Below are 25537 nucleotides of genomic sequence, written 5' to 3'. Positions count from 1 at the left end.
GAGGCAATCCGCAACGATGTCTCTTATCTGTCTCTTAACCGTCTCATCTCTTAATTATTTATAGGTCCTACTGTACTTTTCACTCCATCTCTTAACTAAGAAAACACCTGCAACCCTCAATCTCTTATCCGTCTCTTAACCATCTCATCCCTTAACTATTCATTCAATTTCATTTTTTATTTTTATTTCCAACAAATTCAATTAATAAAAACACACTTCATTAAATAAAATAAAATTACAACTTAAAATCCTAAAAAAATACATAATTAAATTCGTGGCAAAATAAATAAAAAAAGACATAATTTAAAATACAAATGTATAGAAATTATAAAAACTACTCCGTTGGCGAATCATCCCCCGAAGGCGGTGGCGGTGCACCGAATGAAGGCCGAATACCAAGTTGTCCCGCCAGATACACAATGCCGGCATGATGGGCTTGATATTGGGCGGGCGTCATCCGGGAAGTGTCCGCCATCGTGGCGGTGAAGTACATGAACATTAGGGAGGAGGGCGGTCCTTGGGAACCCGCCTGGCTTGATTCGTCTCGGCCCCTCCTCCCTCTAGCCGCCTTCGCCGCCTTGGTCCCTTGCGGCCGACGGCGCACACGGGAGGACCCCCCTGCATCGTCTGTCGTGCCCTCAACCTCCTGCGAGGCAACCTCTTGTGCAGCGCTGCCTGAACCGCCCCCACTAGACGAGTATTGGCCACCCACCGTGTGCTTCGTGTGTTTCGAGGTCGAGCCCGTGTTGGACTGGACACCGCCGGCCCACCTTTCGACGTCTTTGACGGCCTCCCAAACATTGACATGTTTGAATTCTTTGCCGTTGTCGTCGAAATAGATTCGCAAACCCGATCTTAGAATGTCGGCTCCAGTGACTCCGCTTTGGTAATGAGCCGTTTTATTCTTGTAGATGCCGCAGAATTTTTTGACCTCTCTGTCGACTCGGTCAAAATGACTTCAGAGCATCTTCAATGTGCGGCGGCGGGACCCCTTCGGCTTAATCTCGTTGTAGGCCTCGGTGACCTTTTCCCAAAAGCACTTCCGGGATTGTTGATTCCCGACGATGAGATCGAACGAGACGCTGATCCAGGTGTTGTACAGAGTCATCGTGTCCTTGCGGCTGTACGGATGACGGCCTACATCCTCCTCCTCCTCGGCCGCCTCCTCATTTTCCTCCACGGCGTCAAATGCCCTGGAGCTTCCAACGCCTCGTCCTCCTTCCGGATTGGGTTCATCTGGATAATCCTCCCTAATTTGGGATAATCCCAGTGAATACCTCGGGGTGGATGGACGAGCGTATGCATCCACATCAAAATGGGGTGGTTGGTACCCCGTCGGCGTCGACGAATCGGAACCGGAACCACCCAAGATATTGTACATGCCCCCTAGTCGCTAAACGCGTTGATGTCAAACCCGTCGGAGCCGCCAGAGTTTCCGTCGCCGGACATTTTGTTATGAAAATTGGAGATGAAATGAAGATGATTTGGGAAGAATAGATGTGTGTTTGTGTGTATAATGAGAATGAAACAGGAGTATTTATAGTGTAAAAAAAGAAAAAATAAATAAAATAATAATAAAAAAACGGTCGAAAACTGTAACCTTACCGTTTGAATTTTTAATTTTTTTATTAAATTCGAATTTAAAAAATGATTTATTGCGTTAGCGTGACGAAGCCCACTCGCAGGCCGGCGAGTGGGCGCGCCGGCCGTCTCGGTGGGACGGGCGTCTCGGCTAGACCAGGACGAGACGGGACGCTGCAACGTGTGTCGTTACTGTCTCGTTTCGGAGGGACGAGATACGAGACACCCGCGCGACACGTTGCGGGTGCTTTGACAAACGTAATTCATTGAACCTTCTACATACCCTTGTAGCTTCCAATCCATAGGCTTTGCCCGTCCTTGTATTTCTAGTTTTATAATTTATTTAGATTAAATAGAAATTTAAATTCGTCTACCTCGTGTCAATGAAATGATAACAAAATTTAAATAGTTTGAACATTGAAATGATAACAAAATTTCATGTCCACATAAAAATTCATATATTATTCTTCTACTTAAATTCGTCTCCCTCGTGTCATATGTATAAATAGATTGAACATTGAAATGATAACAAAATTTCATGCTCCGATAAAAATTCATAATTGTTTGTATTCTACCATCGAAAGAAAATGTTTAGAAAAAGAAATATAGGAGAAATATCTAGCCCAATATGTGTAGTTGGGTTTAAACATATGGGCCATAACGTTAAAAACTAAACAGTTCAGAGCCCAATAAATAGTTTAGGCTCGTGATAGTAATTCTCAGGACTTTTTGTGATGATTTAGCCATTCTATAGAACTTTTGAAACATAGTTTTAATGCAAAATTAGTAAAGTAAGAGATAGAAATGAAAGTATGTTAGTAAAAAAAATGAGTTTCACCTATTAAAAGAAAGAAATTTTCTTAAATAGAAAGTTTCTACTTTAGAGGACGAACTAAAAAGGAAAGATTTTCTACTTTGAAGGGAATATTTCACAACGAAATAGAGAAAACTATCATTTAAAATATAAATTTTTTATCTAATTTAGTCATTTTCTAACATTCAAATTTTAAACTATGCGAACAAAATTGTACTCCCTTCGTTCCAAGGAAGATGGTCCATTCATTGGGCGGCATAAGATTTTATGCAACTTTATTTTACTACATCCGTCCCTGAAAGTTTGTCCCATTTTTCCATTTTCGTCTATCTCCCAAAGTTTGTCTCATTTTACTTTTTACCATTTTTGGTAGTTGACCTCATATTCCACTAACTCATTCCTACTCACATTTTATTATAAAACTAATATATAAAAGTAGGACCCACAATCCACTAACTTTTTCAACTCACTTTCCATTACATTTCTTAAAATCCGTGCCGAGTCAAAGTGGGACAATATTTGGGGGACGAAGGTAGTATGTGTTAAGTGGAGAGAGTAAAGTAAGAGAGAGGGAATAAAGTAGAGATAAATGTGTTTTTAATTTTAGTAATGAGTTATCTTGATTGAGACAAACATAAAAGGAAAGTGGGTAATCTTTAGTGATATCGGGTGAGTAATTCTAATACAATTTACAATTATCCCATGAAACTCTTTTTTCGGAAAAATTGGTGGTGATATAGAAGCTGGATTTTTTCCACGAGTACTGTTCACAACTCACTTTAACGTAGTAGCGTGGTTGTAACTCTAATTTATTCCACGTAAGTGTCAGTCTCATAAAATAAATGTCAATGTCACATAATTAACGAAAAATATACGTTATGGGATCAATCAAAAGATAATTTAAATGATTGAATTTCTCATTAGAAGTATCACCACTAGTTGAGCTTATGAATCATGAAATTTAAAACAAAATATTTATTATATTGTCTCATTGGTTGATAAGAAAGAATAACTATGACAGTATGGTTGGAGGTTGGAGTAAAACCGACCACAGTAAATGAGAGAGAGAGGCCTTCAATTTCTTTTAAATACACATATAATGTGCGCGATCGATCACTTAGAGGGCGATCACTTAGAGCATCCCCAACCCGTCCCGAATCCAGTCAATACTCGTCACACTTATATTTTTGAAGTATTATTTTTTTTTATAATGGACTCATATTCCATTGAGGCACTAACTTATTCCACTATTTTTCTTAAAACTCATACCGAGTCAAAATATTCCGATTAATGGCGGACGAAGGAAGATATACTTATTCTATTTATGATCTCAGAGAACACAATGATAGTTGATGCTCATTAACACCATATGAAAAACAGTGATTACAAAATGTGTAATCAAATTTGTTGCAGAAAGGCGTGGATATTATTAAACGAAGATCCATTATCCGCCATAGCTTCCCTCGCCAAATCCTTCCATTTCCTCGCATTTTCCCTCACTACCCTGCTCTTCTCACCCCCATCCATTACCATCTCTATACACCTCCGCAACTCACCCCCACCCCCTCCCCCCACCCTCACCCCGCACCCCCACGCATCCTCCATCAGCTTCGCATTCGTCCCCTGATCAAACCACTGCGGCACCGCCACCACCGGCACCCCCAAACTCAGGCTCTCCACCGCCGAATTCCACCCACAGTGCGTCACGAAGCACCCCACCGCCCCGTGCCCTAGAATCTCCAATTGCGCGCACCACCTCACCATTTTCCCCAATTTCCCCAATTCCATGGCGAGGCTCAGCTCCTCTTCGTCTTCTTCTTCCTCATCCTCGTTTCGTCGGATCACCCAGAGGAAGGGCCTCGCGCAGGCCAGCAGCGCCTCCGCGATCCCCTCCATCTGCTCCTTCTGGAGCTTCAGCACGCTCCCGAAGGACACGTACACCACTGACGACGGCGCCTGCGCGTCAAGCCAGGACGCGCATCCGCAGTCGTCTTCTGGGGTACGGAAGAGATCGCCTCCGTATGATATGTCGGAGGGGTCTCTTCCGTCCAGGTACGCTGTGGGGATCAGCGGCCCGATCCCCATCAGCTCGTACCTGTCGACCGCTCTGAGCTCGTCCGGCTCGAGCGCGTCGAAAGTGTTCACGAGCACTTTCACTTTTTCGTTTTCGGCTCTGCCGGCGTCTAGGGTTTCAAGCTTCTCTCTCATCATGGATTTGAATCTCTCCGGCGCCTCCGGCAGGAGAAACGTCGGGAGGTCGCGCTGCCTAAGCGGCGGGAGGTGCGGGAGGCGGATGTCGTCGGATCCGGCGTCGGCGGCGGCGGCGTGGCCGTTGAAGTAGAAGTGGTAGATGCAGAGGACGGTGGCTGGCTCGACCCAGAGGAGGGCGCTGGGGAGGTGGGCGTCACGCGCCACCTCCGCCGCCCAGGAGAAGAGGTGGGAGTAGACGAGGAAGGTGGCGTCGGTGCGGAGGAGGAGGCCCCGGAGGGCCTCCCGGCCGTGGGATTTCATCTCGGACATGTAGCGGCCGCTGTCGCCGCCGGGCTTCAGGCCGTCGTCGTAGCCGTCAGAGAACGAGACGAAGTCGAGGCCCGGCGGGGATGCGGCGGCGGAGGAGATGGCCATGCGCCGAGATGCGTAAACGCTGGTGAAGAAGGTGACGTCGGTGCCGGCGTTGAGGAGTCGCTTGGCGAATTGGAGGGCCGGATTGATGTGGCCTTGTGCCGGGAATGTTGCCAACACGACGCGCCGGCGGCCCATATCTATGGAGTTATTTGAGTTGTTTATGGAAATTCCCGGTGGTGGAGAGAGGATTCCTATGTCGTGAAGAAGAAAAATACATGTATATATATAGCCTATAGGAGTGCTTGGAGCATTCATTATCAAGATTCGTCAAATTCTAACATAGTAACTTTAAAATTTAACTAGAAAGTTTTAAAATTTGTGTCTCATCATAGTTATCACTTATCACAAGTCAAAATAATTTGATCGTACCAAACGACTTTGTTCTCTTTATAAATTCGCAACATCGCTTAATTCGCGAGGTAATATCCACATATAAATTTTTGAATGACATATCGACTACAATAATAATAAAAAAAATCATTCGCGAAATTGATGTGAACAAATTTGTGATTTACGGAAAATTTATTAAGTTGTGCAATGGACCAGAATTAGAATTAGAGTAAATTGCCCTTTTATTTACCTAACGCAGTATTTTAATTTAATGGTTTTATAATGTACAAATATTAATATGCCTATACCTAATTATTCCGGGTTAAGTTACTACATACACTCCCACTGTCCCACAAAGAGTCATATGTTGCCATTTCGGATCATCTCAAAATAAGAGTCCTATTTCACTTTTATTACCACCTAAGTAGACCCCATATTCCACCAATTTATTCTACTTATATTTTATTATAAAACTAATATATAGTATAAGTTAGATTCATATTCCACTAACTTATTTAACTCACTTTTCTTTACATACTAACTTATTTAACTCACTTTTCTTTACATACTAACTTATTTAACTCACTTTTCTTTACATTTCTTAAAATCCGTGCCATAACTAAATAGAAATCATATTCCGGGACGGAGAGTAGTATTTTATTTTACCTATGCTCAAGTTATATAGAAATTTTACAAAGCATTTGTGATAATGTATGGATGAAAGTGGAAACTTGTAATGTAAACACGCGCCACCCATCTTTCAAGCACATGCCAGCTACCGTTATGTTTCTCTAGCTACCTTGCATTCAATTTCTGGCCAACGTAATTCTATGTGCACCAATAAGAATTGGGTATGAAAATGACTATATATGTACTTTTAGATTCATATTAAAAGACGGAACCATTTTTTTTCAAAGATGAACAATGTTTGTTGTAACTTGTAAGACATGATACAATTATTTTCAAATCCAGACTCTTATATGATGATTTTAGTTAGTTTGTGGCTCAAAACTTATAATATTGAACGTGATATTCGCATCAAATGAATAGTGAATATTTAAGTAGTACTAGGAGTGTAAATTTAGTGACAGTTTAAGTGTCACGGCAAATATAAGTACTCGGCCTAATTGAGATTCATAATTGCAAAATCTTTAATATTGTTTAAGTGCAACGATAATACGATATGAATAAGTTAAGTATTTGGCCTAATTGAGATTCATAATTGACCGTTCTAAAATATTTTTCTGATTTTCACGTACATTACATTACTTTTCCACATTTGGTCCGTTCCACAAAGATTGTCTCACTTTGACCGGGCACGAATTTTATGAAATGTAATGAAAAGTGAGTTGAAAAGGTTAGTGAAATGTTGATCCTACTTTTATATATTAATTTTATACTTAGTAAAATGTGAGTAGAAATTATTTAGTGGAATATGAGACCCAGTACAAAAAATAGTAAAAAGTGAAATGAGACAAATTTTGTGGGATGAACGAAAATGAAAAAATGGGACAATTTATGGGACGGGGCGTTATTTAATTAGCGCACTAAATAAAGTTAAAGAGACGCGTCATGGGTCAATTAGCGTTGTACTTATACATTTTTCCAACTAACCTCGTATCAATGGCATGCATTAATGCATTATATAAACGTGAAGTGTATATATTAATAATATTTGGGTAGACTGGTAGAGTGTCCTAAACAATCAATACTGGTAATATAGTTTGTCCCAACAGTGTAAATCTACTATATTTGGTATTCAAGATAAACAACTATATTTGGAAGTCAACATAAACAAAGAACTTATGTATCTTTGAGATACGATTTTCTAAACACGAATATTTCAAGAATTTTGCCTCATGCGATCCATGATTTATGTATATCCGGCACGAATTTTTGTCTCACGCGATTCATCATGACTGTTACTAGTCCGTTATTCTTTTTCATTCCCTCTATGCACCACCGAGGGCCTTGCCTCGCGCTACAGTCGACTTCGCCTCACCGGCTTTTTCTCCCCCCCTCTCTACTTTCCTTCTTTTATTCACCATTTATTGATTAAACAAGATAATGTAGTAATTTTTTATCATCTTTATAATTTAATCCATTCAATAATCTAAATTACTAAACACCTCACTAATATTAGTATCTTGTTTAATCATATACTACTATTATCGAACAACATATAATATTTATTTAATTTTGCTTTTATTTATGTAATAATCCAACCGTTTATTAACCGCCGCCAACAATTTGATCCAAGAAGATGCCAAGATTAACTTGAGACGTTCCACCGTCGTTCACAGCCTCCCTCGCCAAATCCCTCCATTTCTTAGCGTTTTCCCTCATCTTCCTACTCTCATCTCCACCGTCCATCACCATCTCCAAACACCGCACGATCTCATCGCTCTCCACAATCTCCCCCTTCGCCGCCCTCACTCCACACCCCCACAAATCCTCCACCAGCTTCGCATTCGTACCCTGATCCGTCCACTGCGGCAGCGCCACCACCGGCACCCCCACCGCCAAGCTCTCCAGCGTCGAATTCCACCCACAGTGCGTCACGAAGCAACCGACGCTACGGTGCGACAGAACCTCCACCTGATTGCACCAATTCACCACTCTCCCTCTTTTCACCAACTCCTCTTTACAACTCAGCTTCTCTCTCTCCTCCGAGTCTCTCATCACCCACAGAAACGGCCTCCGGATCATCACCAGCGCCTCCGCTATCGCCTCCGTCTGCAACCGCGGCAGCTCCGAATAGCTCCCGAACGCCACGTAGATCACCGATTCCCTCTCCGAAGAATCCAAAAATTGTATGCAATCGTCAATTTTCTGAATCAAATCACCTCCGAAGCTGGAATCGGATTGATCGGCACCGTCCAAAAACGCAGAAGGAATCAACGGCCCGATCGCCAGCATTCTGTACTTATCCAAATCTCTCAGAGCCTCAGCCTCCAACGCGTCGAACGTGTTCACCACCACCGTCGCCCGCTCATCCTCTCCGTCCAAAATCTCGAAATTATCAATCAACGTCGGAATCACTAAATTGTACGCGCTCGGATTCGTCTCGAGAAAAAAAGACGGCAGATCGCCGCGGCGGAGGCGCGGCAGCCCCGGCAGCTCGATCATTTCATCGGAAGGATTAAATTTCTTACTATAGTAATGAAAATAGACACTGAAGAGAGCAGCCGGTTGGATCCAGAGGAGCGTGAAGGGGACGCCGAGGCGGCGGGCGACGCGACCGGCCCACGGCACGAGGAGATTGTAGACGATCCGAGTGTAGGGGCGGCCTTCGGCTCGCTTGGCGGCGACGGCGTCTTCGACGGCTTTGATGCCGTGTTGGGAGAGGTCTAGGAAGAATTTGGGGAAGTCTTCTTGTGTGGATAAATCGAAGGCGGTGGAGAAGGAAACGACGTCGATTAGGGAGTGGAAGGAAGGGGAGAGAGTGTGGGACATGCGGGCGGTGGCAGAGGCGCTGGTGAGGACGGTGACTTTAATAAGGGCGTGTTTGGCTAGGCGCTTTGCGAATTGGAGGGAAGGGTTGATGTGGCCTTGCGCGGGGAATGTTACTAGTAGGATGTGTTTCTCCGCCATTGTTGCTAGTAAAAGATAACTTTGATTTCAGAGAGTGATTGTGTGTTTGTGGTCTCAGTTATTTGTTGTGGTATGTATATATAGATAGTGCATTATCATGATATGACAACACATGAGTATTACTATTAGGAATGCATGGTTAAATTGGTATCACTAGGCTCCGAATTAGACTCTGTTGGTTTCTGTCTTGGAATATTAACAACCTCTCACGGGCTGGGCTGGGCTGGGCTGGGCTGGGCTGTCTCGGAACCAACATTTCGGCCAGCTTTGGGCCTCCGAGTATTTCGAACCTGTAGCGAGTTTGAAGAGACTTAAACTCAATGTAAATACAAATTTAGTGTATATTTAATTATTTATAAATTTTGGTCAGCTAACGTTTTTAAACGACCATGGCCACATCATCGAGCAAAACTAATTGGTTTAACAAATTAGACTCAATTTAAATACTTATAAATTTTAAATATTTTTTATGTAATATGCAAAACTACCGCTTTATCAATTTGGGCATAGTTTAGCCACTCAGGTCGGTCGGCAGCGCCAAGAATAGAAGAATGAGATAAGACTCTATGAAGGAACGGGATACAAAAACTAACAGTTGTATTTTTTGTCGATTAATGAGGACAGCAAGGGACGCACTTCTGATGTACCCTTCACTTCCTAAAAATTTGTCACCATTTATATTGTTGTCCACTTTTGCGTCATAAATCCGTGTTGGCAAATTACCACTTTCGCTCACCATTTCACTAACTTTTTAGACAGCAAGGGACACACTTCTGATGTACCCTTCACTTCCTAAAAATTTGTCACCATTTATATTGTTGTCCACTTTTGCGTCATAAATCCGTGTTGGCAAATTACCACTTTCACTCACCATTTCACTAACTTTTTAGACAGCAAGGGACGCACTTCTGATGTACCCTTCACTTCCTAAAAATTTGTCACCATTTATATTATTGTCCACTTTTGCGTCATAAATCCGTGTTGGCAAATTACCACTTTCGCTCACCATTTCACTAACTTTTTAGACAGCAAGGGACGCACTTCTGATGTACCCTTCACTTCCTAAAAATTTGTCACCATTTATATTGTTGTCCACTTTTGCGTCATAAATCTGTGTTGGCAAATTACCACTTTCGCTCACCATTTCACTAACTTTTTAGACAGCAAGGGACGCACTTCTGATGTACCCTTCACTTCCTAAAAATTTGTCACCATTTATATTGTTGTCCACTTTTGCGTCATAAATCCGTGTTGGCAAATTACCACTTTCGCTCACCATTTCACTAACTTTTTAGAATGGTGAAAATTTTCACTAACTTCCCAAAAGTTGACAACATTTCACGAATGGAGAAAATAGTATAATATTCCCTCCGCCCCATAAAACAGGCCTTTTCGCCCGTCCCATTAAAATAGTTTATATTCATTTGTGGCAATCAGTTTCTCCTTCTCTTTTATTTTATTATTTATGGACTCTACCATTCTGCAAACAATTTCTACTATTTTTTCTTCTTCTCTCTTACTTACCAATTACGCATTAAAATTTGTTCTAACCCTAAATGACCTATTTCTATGGGACTAGGGAGTATAGTATAAAAACATATTTAAAATTTGTGAAAATACACACTTTTATAAAATCAATAAATAATAAGATAAAATGGTATATTTGGATAATATTTACAATGTGAATCTAATTCTCGATTAAAATTTTATAAAAACAAGATAGACATGATTAGAGTCGGGCTGTTTTTCCAGAAATAGCAAAAGTTGGCATTGGTTTGTTCTGCTTGCAGGAGGAAATACCAAATAAAAAAAACTCTCAACATAGGTATTTACAATTGTTCAAATTGAGCATTTATCTCAATAGAAAAAAGGGATGGGTATGATGGCCATTATTCTATATGTTGAATTAAATAAAAACTTTTTACATATGTTAACTTAGTTGAATAGAAGTGGGTTGCCGCAATTCTAGATTCGATGAATCTCGTGCAGTTAGTATATGCCATCCCATTTTACCCACTCACAATTTGGTTGTGATTGTTGAATTTAATACATGTACTACCTACTACTAATATACAGAGTAGTATATTGAAATACTACTTATATGACAACTATTTGTGCCTTTGTGGCATGGTTCTCATTTAATTCATTTATGTTTAATATTGATTAAACATAAATAATGCTAACATATCACATAAAAAGTTGGTGTTTGTATAATGAGAATTGGTTTATGCTAAGTACTTTTTAAAAGGGCAAATTAATAAATGTATACTTGTCGGAATTGGATTTGTAATTTTGTATCCACTTCAAAAACTACACTAAATTTGAAAAACTAAATGTAGTCATTCTAGAGTAAGTCAATTCAATAATGGTAACTGAATTTATATCTTGATCATCAACTTACAAATGCTTAATTTTTCATAATCCAAAAACAATCCAGTAGAAAAGTTCTCAACCTAAACTTAATTCAAAGCAGCAAAAGCCGGCTAATTAATAGCAATACATAACCAACAAAAAACTAAAAATGAGACACTTCCTTCAACAAAGCGCACAATAAAATCATAAAACAAGCAAAATTAGGGGCAAAGTTTTAAACAATATATTGAAAACAAATAAAAATGAACACATCTTCAATAGTCTTTGGTTGTAACCTTAATTGTTGTCCGATAATCTTGATCGGTTTTAGCCCTGGTAAAATTAAAACTCCATTTGATGGGAACCCACACAATATAATATTAACATAGTTTGTTATTTTCCTATTAATCTTAGTTTAAGTTTGTGGCTTTCAAGTGGAGCATTTAGTTACTTGTGATGAGAGCATCATAGTTGTCATCACCATGAGATAATATACGATTGTTAATACATACTCCTACTACTTATTAAACTAATTATATCATTGTAAACACAAGGTGGCTAATTTGCATTTATTATTTAAAAATATTGAAATAATAAGTAGTTTAATAGATGGTTTGGTTACCCGATTCATTAAATTACTCAAATTTTAAGGATTTTTTTAACTCTAATTAGTTGTAGTCAATCTTGTCTTCTCTCAAACTTTATAATAATTTTTCAAATAGAATACTCCTACTACTATATAACATTGACGACATCACTGGTAATCAAATGAAAGTGATGAATCGTATAAATGAAATAAAAATTATAGCCAGTCAATGACACAATAAATGACACCATCCTCACGTCTAGTACTCTTGGTGCATTTGACAATATGTAAGCATTTCTTTTTATGTTTTATATTATTATCATTTTTAGCTGCTGAATTGTAAATTAAGATTCTTCATCACTTTTTGTATTTTTATGAATAAGTCGATATTATTAAATCACACGTAGCAATTATTGCCTTACTTGATTATAAGTCTCGGCGCCCCACACTTCGCCCCGACATCATGTGAGGAGGTTCAATCAGGCTACGCAGTAGCCCGTTAAAGATGAGACTTTAACCCTCTAGCTGTCAGAATTTAAAGAGGAGACCTTAACCCTCTAGCTGCCAGAATCCCATCGCCCAAGACTTCACACTTGTGCCTGAGAGATGGAAGCAACTACACGACAACAGTAGTACTTGAGAGATGGAAGCAATTACACGACAGTAGTGAGATTTAGAGATGGAAGCAACTACACAACAACAATAGTGCCTCAGAGATGGAAGCAATGGAAGCAACAACACGACATCAGTGGGATTTGCTCATTGCAACAAGATCTGCCCCTCCGTTGCCAACTGCGCTACCGTTGCGGGCATAAAATAGTACTCCTTATAAAACAATGTATTGTAGTCATTATACACGTGCGGAAAAGCATTGAATTCTGATTAAATTCTGATATGCTCTACAAATCTGTAACTAAAAATATATAGAAAAAATGAAAAATCATAAAAATTGAATTAGTTTTCAATTATCCCATAACATAAATTTTAGTGAGTATGAGAGTGATCAATTGCTAACTCATCATTTAATTGCTAACTACAACTAATTTAAGACCATAGGATTTTAGAAAACTTGTGGTCTACAATTTGCCACGTGTAATTTTAGTTTTTATTAATTAAATAAAAAAAGATAAAAAAAACTATCAAATTAGCGTTTTGGATGAAAATGTCAATATAGTATTTTCAAATATCAACACAATGTTTTGAGAATGTAACGCAGTGCTTTGAGATTGTTAACACATTGCTTATATTAACATTCTTCATGTATTATATTGACATATTTTATATATTATGTTGACATTTGTTGCTGCACGAAAAAATTGGAATTTTTTGAAAAAAAATTCAAATTTTGACATCGGAACATATGCAAGTGAGATCTCATTAGAATCCTTATGAAATTATCTTTAATTTGATATATGTTGTGTGCAAAAATAATTTAGATCGAGAAAGTTATATGTGTTTTAAAGTTATGAGATATTTTTCAAAAGTTAGTTACAACTAATTTGTTGTAAATTGACCTTAATACCCCTATTGACGTTTTTTATTGATTTCGGGGCTAATGATGTAGGCCCTTAATTTAAATATCTAATAATTATTATTTAATTATAGTTAGCAATTAAGTATTGAGTTAGCAATATAACACTCCCCTTGGTGAGTTTATATCATATATGACGGTCGAGAAATTTCAAATTTTATAATTTTCGACTATTTTAAAAAGTATGGATAAATAAAATTTAATTAAATCTCATGAATTTTTTTTAATAAAACTTGTAAAAAAAATAAAAAAAAATAGAATTGTCACATAAATTGCGTGAGTCTGCATTTGGCAGGATAGACTTTGAGTTTATATCATATATGACGGTCGAGAAAGCAAATTTTCTTTTTAGATCAAAGGATGCATCATTATGACATTGGTATGACGTCATTTAATGATGAAATTTTGGGTGCCCATTTTATATATATTTTCTTAATCCCAACACGACATTCTTTATTTTAATTTAACTTCTAATCTATAATATATATTTTCCCCTCGTTGACAATAAATCTAATGTTCTAAAAAAATGACAAATGCAGTAGAAAAATTATCGGTTTATATTTATATAGAACTGGTGTAGAACTAATCTACAAGTTAATCATATAAATTCAAATATCAAAACTACTTTATAAATTTTGTTCTTGAAATATTTAAAAGTAACATCAAATATTACTAAGTTAAACATAATTCAATAATCGTTTCTTTTCCTCCTGTGGTCGAATCCACTGAAGTCCTCGATTTTCAGTTGTCCAAATGTGAGAGGATTATACGTTTTTTCTCTTTCCAATAATAATCAAAGAGTAGATGAGTAATCATTATCGATTGTATAAAAAAAAGAGATTCGCAACTGAAAGGTCAACCGCAGTTACAAAACAAGTTGAAGTGTTGCTTATTTTTTTTATAGCTTACGCAGTCTTAAAAAAGGTCGTTATTTCGAGTATATAAAGAGGAGATGTGAGAGCAGACTTTGTAGACACAAAACACGAGAGATTTTAATAGTATATGATCTCTGCAACCAAACTCGTATTGTTGAATCACAAACCCATCATCACTAATTCTCCAATTCGCCAAACGTTTTCTTCTTCTCTGAGAAGCATAATGTCTGTATCCGATCAAAGCTTCGAACAGCCAAGATTGGTCGCCAAGAAAGTCTTGGCAAAGCCCCAGAGCGAGGGAGAAGGTGCTGTTGTTAGACGAAGCATTGGAAGGTAATTTCTTCCAATTCTAAGCTTTTTAATTGGGCATTTTTCTGATTTCGATGAAAATCATTGATTCCATGGGAGAATCAAGTAATTCGCTACTTCAACTTGTAGCATCAGTTGTTATTGGATCGTGATTTTGGTTTGATTTGGTGCTCAAAAATTGTAGACCCGAATTGAAGTCGCTGGATCCTTTCCTCATGCTGGATGAATTTTCTGGTAACATTTTGTTATTATGATGATTTTTTTTGAATTATTTAATTATGTTGTTGAATTTGAATGATCTTATTTTCATTGTAGTTACACCGCCTGCTGGATTTCCTGATCATCCCCACCGTGGTATCTGCCATTATCAAATACTGCTATGATTATAAATTTCTTATGCAAATTCAAACAAATGAAAAGAAAATATTGACATTTATGCTCTGTTTTCAGGGTTTGAGACTGTTACATATGTGTTACAGGTAATTTTGTGTTGTTTTCATAGCTGAGAGAGGTTTTTTTTAAGCCATGTTTGAATGAAATGAAATAAATTAAACTTGCTATCTGTATATAGGGAGGTGTCACACATCAGGATTTTGCTGGTCACAAGGGGACAATTCATGCTGGTGAAGTGCAGGTAGTATTTGAATAACACTTGATTCATTATATATCTATATGTTTTGTTTGCCTCTTCGAATTTCGGTTTTAAATTTTGTGTTTGGAGGTGTGCAGTGGATGACTGCAGGGAGGGGTATAGTCCACTCTGAAATGCCTGCAGGAGAAGGTACTCACACAGGCCTGCAACTGTGGATCAATCTTTCTTCCAAGGATAAGATGTTAGTTTAGTTTCCTTTTTAGTTATTCTATCCAAAAATGTATAGTATTCATTTGGTGAAGAAAATGGTTTGTTACTTTTGAAGGATTGAGCCTAGATATCAAGAATTGCTGAGGGATGACATCCCGAGTGCAGAGGAAGACGGTGTTGTTGTTCGAGTGATTGCAGGGGAGTCCATGGGGGTTCGCTCCCCAGTCTACACGCGAACCCCAACAATGTACCTTGATTTCACCCTCCAGCACGGCTCTCAGCATCATCAGAGGATCCCGGAGTCATGGAACGCGTTTGCGTACATTATTGAAGGGGAAGGGGTGTTTGGGACGCCCAACTCACCTCCCGTGTCAGCCCACCATATCTTGGTTTTAGGCCCGGGGGAGGGGCTTAGCGTGTGGAACAAGGCGGCCAAGCCACTGAGGTTCATCTTGGTGGGCGGCGAGCCACTCGGTGAGCCAGTGGTTCAGCATGGCCCTTTTGTGATGAACACGCAAGCTGAAATCGAGAAGACCATTGAAGACTACTACTATGGCAAGAATGGGTTTGAGATGGCAAGAAACTGGAGGTCTGAATGAGTGCTGTTGAAACAACTAAGTCAAATTAATTAGGTTGTGAAAGTTTCTGCCTGTCACTAGCAATCTCTATCTTCACCAACACATTTTCACACACATACACACACACCATCATCATTGATTCAAGATTTTATCATAGTGATGAGGACAGAAAGCTTCTAGAAGCTAAGAGAGTATGCAGCATTGAGATTCTGTGTTTGATGGGGTCAGCTTGCTTCTAGAACATGTTGATTCTTGTAGTATTATTTTTTTCTTTTGGCTATTTTGATCCAAAAATGCCCTTTTGAGTATTTGGGTAATTTTATCTTTTCATATTTTAACCATTTTAATATGATATTATTTAAATGATGTACTAAATTTGATATTATTTCAAAATTATCTTCTTCTTCTCTTTGCCATCCTTCACTTTGTTTTTTTTTATTTCAATATTATATTTAATTTTATAAAATTAAATTTAAAATTTGAATTTTTAAATATCAATAAATTATTTGTAATGGTAATTATCAATTTATGTATTTATTATAAAAGAGTTTTGTGTGAGTTGGCTGCATAGTTTGATCTCTATATATAGCTATGAGAAGAAAAAGAATACATAAATTAACCATCGTCTGCTTTGTTGATGATGGTCAGTCAACGATTTGAGTATTAGATGAAGGAGAATTTTATTCTTATATTAATAGTGTAATAAAATCTGTAGCATGACAATTTTTCGTATTCACATATCACAATAGTTCATCAATACATATAGTTATGTACTGCAACAAACTAGTTTAGTTTTTTGTAATAAAACCGTTTTAAACTTTAAAGCAATGAAAGGCCGAAATGAATTATGGCCCATTCATTTGTATGGTAACAAACAAGTTATCTTACAAATTGAATTAAAGCCCATTATCTCTGAAGAGCCCACTTATATTCATGTAGACATTTAGTAGTTCATTATATGTGACAATTGTGCATTCCATTTTTTAGGTGAATTGCTTAGTTTATTCTAATAATATATTTTGAATATCTTTGATTTTGTTGTATTTCTCTATTAATATAAAAAGTATTAATATTAATTTAAATCATAAAACTAAATTAAATTTTAGTCAATCTAGTAGGTCTAAAATTAAAATATTTAATTATATATTTAAATTTTTTCACTTGTAAGTATTGTTTAAATTAGAATATTAAATTATGGCTTTTAATTTTTTTCACTTGTCTTATCCATGTACAAAATGCTCCATCGACTTAGGATGCTATTTAAAACGATGCATTTTTACTAAAATAAATATTTTTCTTCTCTTATTTTAATGAAACAATATTGTTTTTTAATATACTAAAAGACGACATTTTGTATAAGGATAAGATATCAAAGGTAAATTAAAATTTTGTAATTTAATATTTTGATTTCAAATGTTATGTGATTATTTGGCTAAAGGTTGTGAAATAAGTAGGAAATATACTATTTATGAAAATATCATTTTTATGGAGTATTATTATGTTTACTATTTTTTAGAATTTTAGCCCCAGCTTATATAAATTTCTAGTTTCGTCCCTGGTCGAACTCATAACCTCTTGGTCAAGAGACCAAAACTAATACCAATCCACCACAAGCCATTCTTGGTAACAACATGAACATTAGTTATTATTATATTAAAACAATTTTTTTATCTACTCAAACTAATAATTCATGTTTAAATTTATATTTTAGTGAGTAGTTATTAATATAATATGATAATATATTTGTCTTCTACTAAACTTTTTACTCTTTACTAAATTTAATTATTAGTATTTGTATAATATAGGTAGTAGTTATACCTAAGGTTTAATAAATTATTTTCTATAAATATTTTTATCAAAACTACCTAATAAATTTCTTATTTACTTATATATAGGGATGCTTAAACAGTTCTCCGGTTCTCGGTTAAATGGAACCGGAATCGGCCGGTTAATTGAGGAACCGGGAATTGGAAAATCGGTTCCGGTTCCAGTACCGGTTCCAACTTTTAAAATAAAATCGGTTCCAGTTCTAACCGTAACCGAATGGTTCCTAATCGGAAACCGGATTATAACTCAATTTTTTTTATAATTTAATATATTAATAAATCTAACTTAATTGAATTAATATTGAGTTGGAGTAAAATAATTTGAAACATTTAGTGATTTTTTTATTTAAATAGTATTAAATTTGCGAGCTCTGTTTTCTGAAGTATTTAAAATGTTTAAACCTTGATACCTTAAATCTACAACTATTTTCCCAATCCATTTTTTATGAACTAACTACTATGAGTAGGATATCATAAGTTTATTTTTAATGTCCAAAAGAACTTATACAATTACAATATCATTTCATATGATAGAAATTTAACTTTATAAAAAATTTATGTAACAATTCATTTAACATATGATTTTAACATGTTTGTGAATAATTTATTAATTGTTCCGTTATAAACCAAAAAGTCACAAGAAGATCAATTAGTGTTGGAAATTCCATTGAATATTTGTTTAGCCAAAAAAGGGGAAAATGGAATTCAATTTTAAAACTCATTTTTTTAAAAAATTGTTAAGTTTTAGAACTCTTTTTTTTATAAAAAAATTGTCAACATAAACTAGTCCGACCTTCTACACTTGGCACCACTCTTATCCATAAATGTATATTACTCCCTCCGTCCGCCAAATATTGTCCCACTTTGACCCAGCACGGGTTTTAAGAAATGTAATGAAAAGTCAGTTGAAAAAGTTAGTGGAATGTGGGTCCTACTTTTATATATTATTTTTATAATAAAATGTGAGTAGGAATGAGTTAGTGAAATATGAGGTCCACTATAAAAAATGGTAAAAAGTGAACTGGGACAAATTTTGTGGGACGGAAGGAAAGAGAAAAATTAGACAAACTTTCAGGGTCTGAAGGAGTATTGTATAGTTGGTTTGTATTTTTTGTGTATTTATTTGAATTTTTAGGTATTATTTGTTATATTTTTAGATGTTGGATTATTATTTTTTTAGTATTGAACTATTTAAAATTATAAATAAATTCGGATTAAAATTACACATCGGTTCCGATTTCGAACCGGAATCGACCGGTTCTTAATCGGCTGGTTCCAAATCGGAACCGACCAGTTCCAGTTCTAGGATTTATGAAAAATTAAAACCAGTTAATCAGTCCGGTTAGAACCGGAACCGACCGAATAAGCATGCCTACTTATATATTTGCTATATATATTCTGCCATATACTTTTTTTTGAATTAATATGAACTTATCTATTTTTATATCTGAAATATTAAAAATTTTGTCCACACTAAATTGTAATTTGTACATTTTATTATATTTATTGACAAAAATTAAATAAAATTTATCATTTACTAATATTAATATTTTAATATTTATATATTTAATGTGTTTTGTTATATATAGAGTTTATTTTATCATTCATTAAATTGAATATATTTTGTATATTATTTATATAATTTGTAACAATAAAACGGTTCGACCAGTTGGTCACCCAGTTGGACTGCTTTGAAACATGAACCAGTAGCTTCGCCGGTTCACTCACCAGTCTGACTTTTAAAACATTGAAATTAGGGGCAAAGCTTTAAACAACCTACAATCTTAATTGTTATCCGATAATCTTGATAAGGTTTTAGCCCTGGTAAAATTAAAACTCTATTTGATGGGAACCCACACAATATAATATTAACATAGTTTGTTATTTTCCTATTAATCTTAGATTCTTAGTTTAAGTTTGTGGCTTTCAAGTGGAGCATTTATAGTTACTTGTGATGAGAGGCATCATAGTTGTCATCACCATGAGATAATATACGATTCTCAATACATACTACTACAGTACTACTTATTAAACTAATTATATCGTTGTACACACAAGGTAGCTAATTTGCATTTATTATTTTAAAAAATTGAAACTATAAGTAGTTTAATAGATGGTTTGGCTACCCAATTCATTAAATTACTCAAATTTAGGGATTTTTTAAACTCTAATTAGTTGTAGTCAAACTTGTCACAAGATGATTCTCTCAAACTTTATAATAATTTTTCAAATATATTATACTCCACATGAAAGTGATGAATCGTATAAATGAAATAAAAATTATAGCCAGTTAATGACACAATAAATGACACCATCCTCACGTCTAGGTGCATTTGACAAAATGTAAGCATTTCTTTTTTATGTTTTACTATATATTATTATCATTTTTAGATGCTGAATTATAAATTAAGATTCTTCATCAATATTTGTATTTTTATGAAGGGGTCGATATTATTAAATCACACGTGGCAATTATTGCCTTACTTGATTATAATAGTACTCCGTATAAAACAATATATTGTCGTCATTATATATGTGCATAAAAGCATTATTAAATTCTGATTAAATTCTGATATGCTCTACAAATCTGTAACTCTAAAAATTGAGTATAAGAAAATTCATAAAAATTGAATTCGTTTTCAATTATCCCATAACATAAATTTTAATGAGGTTATATCATATATGACGGTTGAGAAATTTCAAATTTTATAAACTTTCGACTATTTTAAAAATTATGGATAAATAAAATTTAATCAAATTTCAAAACTTGTCAAAAAGATTAAAAAAATAGAATTGTCACATTAATTGCGTGAGTCTACATGTGGCACGATAGACTTTATGAGAAAGATAAAAAAAAAAGAAACATGTGGCGGGGCAAAATTTTGTTAGTGAAATAATTTTAAAGAATGCATTTTTTTTATTTTGAAAAGTCTTTTCTCTTTAATTAGATGGTTCATTCTCTGCTAACAATATTTTAATTATTTTCTCTCTCATACAATTATTTTATTTTACCAATTTTACATAAAAATTTGTGTCAATCAATATTCTTTTGGGATGAAATGAGTATCAAATATTAATAAGTAAAAAAAATCAATAATTGTCTCTTTTCCTATTGCAGTCGAATTGACTGAATTCTTTGATTTTCAATTATCTAAATGGGAGAGGATTATATATACGTCCAAATCAATCCGGACAACACGCCGATTCGTCTTTTCTCATTCCGATAATTAATCAAAATTTTAGACATAAGAGTAGATGAGTAACCATCATCGATCATTCGAGAAAAAGTGAGAATCGCAACCGAACGGTCAATGACTCAATCCTGGTTAAAAAGTTGGCATTGCTAAGTGATGGGATACGAACTAAACAACTAAGCCCTAATTGCGAGCCCAATAGCAGTGACGGCCCATCGGCCCAAAACCCAAGAAAGAGTATCAGTTCGGCACAACCAAAGAGTTCGGTCATAGCCTATAGCTCGGTAAAAGCCGACCAATCGAGCTCAACTCTCAGATCGGCACAACCAAAGAGTTCGGTCACAGCCCATAACTCGGTAAAAGCCGACCAATCGAGCTCAACTCTCAGATCGGCACAACCAAAGAGTTCGGTCACAGCCCATAGCTCGGTAAAAGCCGACCAATCGAGCTCAACTCTCAGATCGGCAAAAGCTGATTGGCAAAGTTCAGCAGTTCGGTCTCAGTATTCGACCGAACAAGGAGATAGTGGACCCATGCAGGATCTCCACAACCTCCATTACACCCACGATCTATTTAGTGGTATTAAGCAGTTATCAACCCCACTACCAGGGCTGCAAACCACGATCTTAGTTCGAATGTATAAATAGAACTTAGATCAGATAGACAGGGTTAAGCTCTCTAGATCCTGAATCTTATAGCAAATCAGTATTGTAATCTGTAAGCGAGACCAAACAATACAAATTTGCCCTCTCTTCTTCCCGTGGACGTAGATTTACCTCAGTAAATCGAACCACGTAATTTTCCGTGTTGTGATCGTTTATTACTTGCATTTATTCCCATCAAAAATTCGCCACATCATCACTGGCGCCGTCTGTGGGAAACGACAGAAAACCAAAACTGTGATAAAAGCGAGTTTTTGATCCTCTTCCACCAAAAAATGCATACCAGATCACATAATACCCATACTTCCGTCCGTGATGAACGTGAGGAAGCTAGTCCAGCCCGTAGGTCTGGAAAACAGCCTCGGGAGAAATCTGCCTCCAGTTCTCACGGTGAAAGAACAAACCACTCAAAAAGTCATCGCACCGAGCCTCCCCAGCAGCTCGCTTTGAATGAGGCTGTCAAGTTGTTCTTGGCTGAGAAGCAGGATGAGTTCTTAACATTCCTGCAAAAGAGCCAGAAGCCGGAGAAGAAAACGGCGGATTCTCCCTCCCCCTCCAGACATGAAAGTCACTACCGCAGTAGTGTCGTATCTTCCAGGAGAAAGAATCCTCACCACCGATATGTTCCTTCTCCTCCTTGTTACCGAAATCACAGGAGAACTCCATCTCCACCATACCGTAGAGATGTCGGATTCGCTATGTATGGAGCGCTGAAGACTCCATTTTCGGATGATATCACCAGAACGCCGTTGCCACAGAATTACCGAACTCCGTCAGTGACTTATGACGGGTTAGTGGATCCTCATGATTTCCTGGGACGCTATCAGTATAATATGGCGAACCAAGGTCTCAATGAGGTTCACATGTGTAAGCTGTTTCCCGAGCTGCTCATCGGGAACGCAAGAAGGTGGTTTGATAGCCTCCCTCAAGGCAGCATTAGATCTTACAGAGATCTAATGGATGCTTTTCATAGGAGGTTCTTCCAGAAAGCGGAAACCCGAATCACTTCGGCTCAGCTGCTTTCTATACGTCAAGGTCGCGATGAAAAGATTAGCGACTTCATGACAAGATTCCACAAGGAATGCCTACAAGTAGATGATCTCAATGATCTACTTGTCATTTCGGCATTCCAAAATGGAATTCTGCCAGGAGCTCTCTACAGAAAGCTCGTGGAATGCAGTCCGCAAACAGCTCAAGAGATGTGGGACATTGCGGACCAGTTTTCTCGTGCTGATGAGGCAGACCGTCGAAAACGGTCTTTAGACAGCTCTTCCAGAGGAGACAAGAGGAAGCCCGATCATAGCGATCAGGGACATCCTCGCCGAACTCCTTTTGAAAGAATTCAAAGGGCACCGGTACAAGACAGATTGGGACCACGTCTCAATCCTGAGAAACCACCCGCTCAGTTCGTACCATTGAACAAGTCGAGAGCGGAAATTTTCGAACTGCATTCTGATATGTTCGAAAAACCAAAGTCGATGACGAAATCGGCCACGCGCCGAAGTCAGGATAAATATTGCTCCTTCCATCAAGACCACGGTCACGATACCGAGGAGTGCCGAAATTTGGCAGCAGGTATTGATGTTCTTGTGAAAGCAGGGACGTTAAAAAAATACCAAAGCAAGCCGCCGAAAAAGAATAAGAAACAGAGAAGTGCGAACTGCGCTCCTCAGGATCCTAAAAGGCAACAGGATCCCGAAGACGATGATGAGCCGCAATATGATGGAGTGATCCAGACTATTGACGCTCTCCCAGCCGGGAAGACTAAATCGTCTCTAAAATCAGAGCGCAGAGGCTTCAATCGAGAGGAGCCAACACATAAAAGGCTGAAGAAGGAGGAAGTAATTACATTTTCAGATGCAGATCCTGTCCCGGCCATTTCTCCTCATCAAGACGCTATTGTCATTCAAGCTGGAGTGGCAAACAAACTGATCCACAGAGTGTTTGTGGATACAGGAGCGTCAGTTAGCATTCTTTTTAAAGAATGTTTTGATAAACTGGAAGTGGATCCAGCTCGGCTCAGTCCGGCCCCACTTCCTCTGAAAAGTTTCGCCCAGGAGGACACCCGCCCTGAAGGTATTATCAGCCTTCCGATTACGGTAGGAAGAGCGCCTACGAGCTCCAGTACGGTGATCGAGTTTTTTGTGGTAAAAGCTCGATCCCCGTATAACATTATACTGGGAAGAGACTGGCTCAACACAGTTCGGGCCATTTGCTCTACTTATCACCTCACAATCAAGATCCCCACTAAAGGAGGGATAGCAGTCATCCGAGGTGATCAAAAGAGAGCAAAAGAATGTCTGCAGATTGCGCTTAAAAGTGCCGAACAATCAGATCGGCACCATCAAGCATAGCAATCACAGCAGCCGGAGTCAGAGGCAGGCGAAATGAACGAAGTCACACCGGAGCCGAACTCACGACCAGTTCAGTTATACGAAGACGATCCATCCAGAACGGTCAAGATCGGTTTCGCGGGAACACCTCTACTCCGGGAAAAGACCATCCAGCTCCTCAAAGAGTACAAAGATGTCTTTGCGTGGTCTCCGTTGGACATGACTGGAGTGTCTCCCGAGGTAATTACACATCGGTTAAATATTGATCCTTCAGTCCGGCCTATAAAACAGAAGCAAAGACTCTTTGCGGCAGAAAGAAATCAAGTCATCCATGACGAAGTCCGCCAATTACTGAAAGCGGATGTGTTATTTGAAGTAAAATATCCTTCTTGGGTGGCCAATCCTGTGATGATCAAGAAAAAAGAAGGAGGATGGCGGATGTGCATAGATTTTACGGATCTAAATAAGCACTGTCCTAAAGATTGCTACCCCCTTCCCAACATAGATAAAAAAGTAGAAGCTCTGATAGGCTTCGAAATTTTCTGTTTTCTTGATTTGTATAAAGGATACCACCAAGTTTTAATGGATGAGAATGATGCTTCAAAAACGGCTTTCATTACTGACTTCGGTATTTTTGCTTATAAAAAGATGCCATTTGGTTTAAAGAATGCCGGAGCCACATATCAAAGGATGGTAGATAAGCTATTTCGGCACCTGATCGGAAAAGAGGTTGAAGTATATGTTGACGACATAGTTGTTAAAAGCAGAAGCACTTCGGAGTACGAAAACAATCTCAAATCCACTCTCGACGTGCTCAAAAAAGCCAACCTCAAACTCAATCCCCAAAAATGTACCTTTTTGGTAGATTCGGGAAAATTTCTGGGTTGTTGGGTTTCAAAGGAAGGACTCAAGGCAAATCCCCTAAAGGTTCAAGTTGTTCAGAACATGGCAATGCCGAAGTCCATACATGATGTGCAAAGGCTAACTGGATGTCTAGCCGCACTGAACAGATTCCTTTCCCAAGCAGCCGAAAAGCAAATGCCGTTCTTCAATGTTTTGAAAAAGGCACCAAAGTTTGAGTGGGGAGCCGAACAGAAAAAGGCTTTTGACGAACTCAAAAGTTATTTAACCGAACTTCCTACTCTCTCTGCTCCAACAGATGCCGAAGTGATATTCTTATATTTAGCAGCATCAGATCAAACCATTAGCGCGGTGCTTGTGCGAGAAGAAGGCCTAAAGCAGCGTCCTATCTACTTCACCAGCCGAGCATTAAGAGGTCCCGAAACAAGGTATCAACCTCTGGAAAAAATTGCTCTGGCATTAGTAAATGCAGCAAGGAGACTGCGGCCATATTTCTATGCTCACAAAGTATGCGTCTTAACCGATCTTCCACTTCGGCAAGTTTTGACTAAGCCAGAAGCATCAGGCAGAATTGCCAAGTGGGCCATAGAGTTGGGAGAACATTCAATAGAATATCTACCTCGGAAAGCCATCAAGGGACAAGCCTTGGCAGATTTTCTTGTAGAGGCAAAGTTCGATCAGGCA

At 37.7% G+C, this 25537-nt stretch overlaps 3 protein-coding genes across 3 annotated transcripts; 1 reads left to right on the top strand and 2 right to left on the bottom strand.

The window, feature by feature from the left end:
- Positions 1 to 3686: 3686 nt before the first annotated feature.
- LOC121805659 (anthocyanidin 3-O-glucoside 5-O-glucosyltransferase 1-like) lies at positions 3687 to 5234 on the bottom strand. The gene has a single exon (XM_042205604.1). The coding sequence runs from the start codon at positions 5153 to 5155 to the stop codon at positions 3794 to 3796; it is 1362 nt and encodes a 453-aa protein (XP_042061538.1). The 5' UTR covers positions 5156 to 5234; the 3' UTR covers positions 3687 to 3793.
- A 2181-nt stretch (positions 5235 to 7415) lies between these two features.
- On the bottom strand, positions 7416 to 8978 carry LOC121802281 (UDP-glycosyltransferase 75C1-like). Its single transcript, XM_042201914.1, has one exon. The coding sequence runs from the start codon at positions 8942 to 8944 to the stop codon at positions 7583 to 7585; it is 1362 nt and encodes a 453-aa protein (XP_042057848.1). The 5' UTR covers positions 8945 to 8978; the 3' UTR covers positions 7416 to 7582.
- A 5325-nt stretch (positions 8979 to 14303) lies between these two features.
- On the top strand, positions 14304 to 16294 carry LOC121805274 (pirin-like protein). Its single transcript, XM_042205074.1, has 7 exons — positions 14304 to 14621; positions 14782 to 14831; positions 14913 to 14951; positions 15048 to 15076; positions 15169 to 15231; positions 15327 to 15430; positions 15515 to 16294. Exons 1-7 carry the CDS (start codon positions 14416 to 14418, stop codon positions 15996 to 15998), a joined length of 975 nt encoding a protein of 324 aa, XP_042061008.1. The 5' UTR covers positions 14304 to 14415; the 3' UTR covers positions 15999 to 16294.
- The last annotated feature ends 9243 nt before the right edge of the window (positions 16295 to 25537 follow it).

Source organism: Salvia splendens, chromosome 5 (assembly GCF_004379255.2).
Source record: "Salvia splendens isolate huo1 chromosome 5, SspV2, whole genome shotgun sequence".
Taxonomy (NCBI): domain Eukaryota; kingdom Viridiplantae; phylum Streptophyta; class Magnoliopsida; order Lamiales; family Lamiaceae; genus Salvia; species Salvia splendens.
This window is presented reverse-complemented; position numbering and strand designations above follow the sequence as displayed.